This window comes from Rattus norvegicus, chromosome 3 (genome assembly GCF_036323735.1).
Source record: "Rattus norvegicus strain BN/NHsdMcwi chromosome 3, GRCr8, whole genome shotgun sequence".
Classification (NCBI taxonomy): domain Eukaryota; kingdom Metazoa; phylum Chordata; class Mammalia; order Rodentia; family Muridae; genus Rattus; species Rattus norvegicus.
Window position 1 is genome coordinate 92,451,532 of NC_086021.1, and position 6,948 is coordinate 92,458,479.

Here is a 6,948-nt window from a genome sequence, read left to right on the forward strand (position 1 = left end):
GCTCTGGTGTGAAATTATTTGTAGCTGTCTTTTTTCCCATTAGTTTATTTGTTCACATTACATCCAGATTACAGAGCCCCACTACTCCACCTGAGTATCAACTTGTCCTAGCATATCAGGTCATATCAGGACTAAGTGCAATTTTAGAGGAGCCACATGAAGACCAAGCTGCACATCTGTTTCATATTCACAAATAATACTATTAAAAATAGGGGTCACAAAGTTACAAATTTTGACTACTTTTGCTACACATACAGTGTAATTTTTCTAGCCATAGTAATACATGTAGACTTATGTAAGGTAAATTCATAAATTAAAATATGACAGGACACTGCCTTCTAGATTTGTATGATTACACACATATTTTAGTGCCACTTTCAGCTTTTATCAAAGAACTTCTTATTCCAGTAGGTGACAGTAAATGCAAAAATTCTAAACTATAAAGAGGTAAGAATGATGTCTGAATAGCAAGTCATCAATATCACTTGCTACATGGCCCAGGTAGAAGACAGGCAGTTATGGGAATTAGAAGAGTAATATAAAACATATGTTTGGTTGTGTTGTGGGTGTCACAATCATGAGCACATAGTAGCTGTGGCAACTTATAGAAGTCCTGCAAACATACAAACACATATACACACAGGGACTGGACACTAGTAGGAAAGTGCTCCAAGCAGGGATTGGAGAAAGAGGAGGAAATTACAAGGGGCAGTGGGGAAGACCATTGCAATCTCAGTAAGCTGTACAGAATGTAGATGTGCACTTTAGGGAGGAGCATGCTGCAGTTACTTACTCTCTGCATTAACTGTTGTCCCACTGAGGACAGAGATTTCTCTGGCCAAATCTGAGAGAAGCACTATTTTATGTGTAGAAATATAAACTGAACGCATGAGTAAGATCGAGCGAAGTTATTTTAAAGTGGAATGTTGTAATGTAGTTACATTCCTCTAAACATGTTACACTACAAAACATCAAGTTAGATCTGCATGCATAGTATATTAATAATATTTTATTCAAAAAAAGAATTCATAGTAAATAAAAATGATAAAAATATCTGAATATGAATGAAATATGTGCCATATTCAAAATTATAAATAAACAAAATATACAAATGTCAGTTATAAATATTTAGTAGCTGTTATTACTAAACACAAATTTAAACTAATAAGAATAACAAAATATCGAATGCAGAAGTGCAGTCCTTGGAGAAAAAGCAATATTTTCTGGAGTGGTAGTATGTTAGTATGCCACTCTTTAAAAAACTAAAATAAAGAAATATATCTTCAATATTTGAATAAACTGGAGAATGTAAGTTTGTAAAAGTAAACATACTTGAGTATATGTATATATGATAATGAGTATAGATTTAAAGTAATAATATACATTTAAGAAAAGATATATAAATGCATAATTCATAGTTATATAATGACAAGAGATAAACAAAATAGTTAAATGCTTAAGGATTGGAATTACATTTTCATTAATCCTCATTTTTAAATTTAAATTTTATTTTTATTTAGTGTGTTACAGTGTCAGGTCACCTGGAACGTGAGCCACAGTTTTGAGCGGCCATATGATGTGCTATGAATTAAACTCGAGTCCTTCGGAAGAGTGGGCAATGCTCTTAACCACTGAGCCATCTCTCCAGCTCTAGAACTACACTTTTAAAACTAAAGTTTAAATAAAAGAAAGATACATTAAACAAATTATATAATATATTCATATGAGTAAACAAATGAAATAAATTTATTTGATGTGCAACAGAACATGAATTCATTGTTAATATTATGCCTTAGAGCATTTACTTTTTATAATGCACTTAAATCTCTGTCAATTTTTTAATTTATAAACTTATTTTGATCATTTTACAAATGCAAATTAACAAGATAAAAACAGTGCAGCTACATACAGAAAAACGCTACTTGCTCTATCTGAAATGATCTGTTATAAGTTTAACAGGTACAAATAGGAGTTGTTCCAGCATTCAGACTTCTAACTTGATGTGTTGATAAGATATGAGTTCTAATACAATGTAGCATAAGAAGTAAAGTCTTATCCACAAGATGAGAATACATTCAACTCACAACTTCTAGTGGCAAATATGGTTAACTTTTAGACTTTTAAGTAAGTGAATAAAGTTGCAAAAGAAAATGTAGGGGAAACGTGCACTTAGTGCTTTTGTCATACAATTTCAGATGTACAATGAAACTGTTGAGAAGAACATGGGCACAGATATTAATAATTATGAGTTTCTTTTCTTTAATGACTTTAATTATTTTCCATATTGTCACTAATATTAAAATATTCCATTTTCCTATAATTTAGTTTTCTTCACTAATTTAACAGAAGTTTGAATTTCAGAACTATTGATTTATTTCTTTCAACCTATTTAATTGTGATTAAATTAACTAACAATAGTTAAGTATTTGTGAATACCTATAAGCATATTATGCATAAGTATTTTGCAGTATATTTAAATTAGAATCAACAGAGACTTTGAATTTCTTCAATATGTTATATCAATTTTGTTATCACATTTACAAAAACTTATTATTTACTTTGTGAAAGGACCAAATTGACATTTATATTTTATCCACTTGCTACAGATAGTATTATTTCATATTTTTAAAAAAAGGTGTTTTAGAAATGTTAATGTGACACAATTATGTGTCCTAACATGAATAAATGGCATTTGTAGTGAGTTAAATTCTATATTAGCTTAAGAATTACACACAGGTATGTATGATATTACTTGCTATTTATCCTGATGAACACAAGTATTTAAAGGAAGAATTTAAAGTGCATGGCTTAATTTCCAGTTATGACATAGACTTTTAAAGTCCCATTCTGAAATATGCCCAAACTACATTTTTGTAAGGGAATCTTCACACAAGTTAAAAGGAGAAACAAGTCTGTCACTTTTGTGACAAAAGAGAAGCAGAAGAAACACTAAATAGAAAAAAGAATTTAAATATTTAGCAACAATATTATTTTTATTTCTGGGTGTACTCTCTCTTCTTCACAACTCTTATGGCAGCACTTTTCACTTCTTTGTTTCTGAGACTATAAATAAGTGGGTTCAGCATGGGGACCACAACAGTATAGAAAACAGAAGCTACTTGATCTTTTCCCAAAGAGTAGGACTTACTTGGCTTTAAATAAGTAAAGATCATTGTACCATAAAAAACAGTGACCCCTAGGAGATGTGAGGCACAAGTGGAGAATGCTTTGTGCTTACCTGAAGAAGAATTTATCTTCAAAATTGTAGAGAGAACAGACACATAGGATGAGGATATTATGATGAGGGACAGCAATAAAGTAGAACCAGCTAAATAGAATATAGTAGCTTCTGCACCATAGGTATCACTGCAGGACAGAGCTAAAATGGGGAATGTGTCACAAAAGAAATGATGAATTACCTTGGAATTGCAAAAATCCAGTGTGCTTAAGCAAAATACAGTGACAGAGGAATCCAAAGCTCCAATCATATAGGACACAGTGATGAGAGCATGGCAGCGCCTTGGGGACATAATAGCTGGGTAGTGTAGAGGGTTGCAGATAGCTACATAGCGGTCATAGGCCATTGAGGAGAGTATAAAACATTCAGTAGCTGCCAAGAGGACAAAGAAATACAATTGCGTGAAACATCCCATGAAGGAAATATTCTTTATGGAGGTCAACAGATTCTGCAAGGTTTTAGGGGTGATGACAGTTGAATAACTGAGGTCAAGGAAAGACAAGTGGGTGAGGAAAAAGTACATTGGAGTGTGAAGTTGAACATCTAGATGAATGATCAGTATCATGCCTATGTTCCCTAACACAGTGAGCATGTATATCAGGAGAAACAGCACAGAGAGGACCAGCTGGACCTCCTTGGAATCTGTCAGTCCCATAAGGATGAATTCAGTTTCAGTTGTATGATTCCAGGCATTCATAGTGAGCAGTTCTAAAATAAGAGGATAAAAACCATATTTAGCCTGAATTTCAGAAATGTATTTATCTATATGTAAACAAAACTTTAAAATAAGTTTACCTTCAATTACTTATTCTTTAATTTCAATTGATTGTGATTACAAATAAATTTTTCATGGTTAGCAATATATTACGTTTTTCCAAGATAAATAACCTTGAAGTGTGGCAAGACGTTTATACTTCCTGAAAATTGAAAATCAATGTCTTCTAAAATTATAATCTCAAATTATGTTGATTTATTTTATAATCTCATTTCATAATCCCTGTAAGAAAAATTCTGAAGTACTTGTAAAATTATGAAATAATATGGGTTCACAGATACTCTTTAATAGAACCTATATTTTCCTTCAAATTTTAAGAATACTTACTCTGAACCAGAGTTCAGAAGAAGCAAACAAAAATCACTTTTAAAAATTTGTTCCTAAAATTTTTCGACTCTCAATTTTTCTAAAATAATATAAGAAATCTCTTAAGGACATGAAAATGTCTGTTGCTAGAGCACTTTTTCTTTACACATTTATTATTGAATTTTTGTGAATTCATTATTTTTACTTGAGAAATAAATTTAATCACCATACGAATTTTATGCAGGTTTCAGTCAAATGACATTTTGGCTCCAAAGATTCCAGAAACTATTGTCGCACAAACATGTCAGTTCATGCCTTCCCTCCTTGCTTTATTCTTCCAAGGTTCCTCGTGTAAGGACATTGAGAACTACGCAATATGATGTCATCTGCAGGAGTCAATTTCCAAGCACAATTACTTGGCATACTTTCAACAGCAAAGTTCAAGATCAAATTAAGCCAGGAAATTAACATTTTTTCTGGTTTACAAAATTAAAAATATGTGAACATATTTATATATACTATCTGTATTAAATTGACTGAATTGCTGAATAATTTAATGATTTATAATTTGCATATTACAGTGATCTAGTAGTTATATTTTATCTCCTATAGAACGATAGGAATTTTTCTGTGATATATTTGCTATGTTATCAATAACCCTATTAGTTTTCTTACAGCTTGTCAATACTGATAAGCAGTAGAAATTTTCAAAATTCCTGTGCAGCATTGAAGTGTGATGTTCACTGACAGCAGTTTTTAAATGAACTTCTCATCAATTCCTGTCTGACTCAGCTTCCTGAGAAGCCCTACCTACAAAGGGGAAATCACTATCTCTCCATCTCTTTTCTTAGGAAACCCAACCTACAAAGAAAACAAGGGAAGGCTAACAAAAACTGTTTGCAATGTCTTTGTCTCTCATCAATCTCGCATCATTTTGCTGTTGATAGCAATGTCATTTGGATTATGCAACTGTTGGGTATAATGAGCAAGACATCATTGTGATGGTGTCTTACAAAATGGAAGGGGAAAAGTAAGCAGATCTCAATAGGAGAATGTGGAGATTCAATAAAATCCCTGCTGTCCTGAATTAAAAAGAAAAAAACAAAAAAAAAAACAAAAAAAAACAAAAAAAAAAAAAAAACAAAAAAACAGTGTGGTGCTAAAGCTGTAACCCAAAACTGTACAGACATTTATGTTTAAACACTACTTCACATCTTTTATTAACTTGCCATGTTTTAAAGTTTGCATTTACAGCTTTCTCTCTCTCTCTCTCTCTCTCTCTCTCTCTCTCTCTCTCTCTCTCTCTGTCTTTCATATACTTAATCTTACTCCCTTTCCTTTTTCTCTCTGACTTTCTCCTGTCCTGAATTTTTCTACTGTTTTATTGTTATTTTATTTTATTTTATTTACATAATTTTATTAGTATATATTTAATGTATATAATAAGAACCATTATGAGACATTTTCACCCATGTGTATAAAGTACTTTGACCATGTTAGGACTCCTTTATCTGTCTTAGTAGTCATCTTTCTACTTGATCATAGTTCCATTAAAACTATTTTTAAATTTATTTATTTATGTATTTATTTAATTGGATATTTTATGTATTTACATTTCAAATGTTTTCCCTTTTTACCCCTCTCCCACACCTGCTTCCCTAGTTTATGAAGATGATCCCACTCGCCTACTCCCACCTAAACACACTGGCATTCCTCTAAGCAGGGGAAAGGAGCCTTCACAGGACCAAGGGCTTCTCCTCCTATTGATGTCAGACATTGCCATCTTCTGTCACACATGCTACTAGAGCCAGTTCTGGTGGTTCTGGTAGGTTGACATGGTGGTTCTACCTATAGGGTTGCAAACCTCTTCAGCTCCTTCAGTCTTTTTTCTAACAGCTCTACTGGAGCCATTAAAACAGTAGACTCACAACCAAAAATAGACTCCAAATTATATTAATTCTACATTCAGTTTCTGATAGAAAGATGTGATATTTTATGTTGGATTCACTTGATGTGATAATCACCCATCTCCAAAAGTTTTGGTCCATCTGGTATCTAATTAGTAAAGTGCAAAATGTGCCAGATTTACTTTACTCGCTCATCTATAGGTAGACACTGAAATTAGGTTCATGACATCACTATTTGCTTAGCACAAATGTTTACCACTCTCTCTACGGTATAATGTTTGTAGCCTTTTTGTGTGTATACAGTAGTAAAGTTGATAATGGGGTAATTGTCTTTATTTTTTTTTTTTTTGGTTCTTTTTTTCGGAGCTGGGGACCGAACCCAGGGCCTTGCGCTTCCTGGGTAAGCGCTCTACCACTGAGCTAAATCCCCAGCCCCTGTCTTTATTTTTTAATGAGGAAACTATATATCACATCCCACCATAGCTGAACTAATTGACATTCCAACCTGTTGTACATAGGGTCCTATTTTTCCCATTCACCAGCATGTTAATTTTTTGATACCAGCCAATATGACACAGGAAGAATGATTCTTAATGTAGATTTAACTTGGATTTCCTACATATTTGGATGTGTTAGTAGTTTGAAGGAAAGCTACTTATTTATCTATATGTAGAACTAATACTTACCAAAGGAAAGTAAAATATGTTAGATTTACCAAAATT

General features: G+C 32.5%; 1 protein-coding gene across 1 annotated transcript; it reads right to left on the reverse strand.

Moving 5' to 3' along the window:
• Positions 1–2,993: 2,993 nt before the first annotated feature.
• Or8h7 (olfactory receptor family 8 subfamily H member 7) lies at positions 2,994–3,935 on the reverse strand. Its single transcript, NM_001000319.1, has one exon. It carries the CDS (start codon positions 3,933–3,935, stop codon positions 2,994–2,996), a length of 942 nt encoding a protein of 313 aa, NP_001000319.1.
• Between the last annotated feature and the right edge of the window lie 3,013 nt (positions 3,936–6,948).

Bases quoted from the DNA above. Each gene is read 5' to 3' on its own strand.
- Or8h7 (NM_001000319.1), bottom strand. From the start codon at position 3,935: ATGAATGCCTGGAATCATACAACTGAAACTGAATTCATCCTTATGGGA.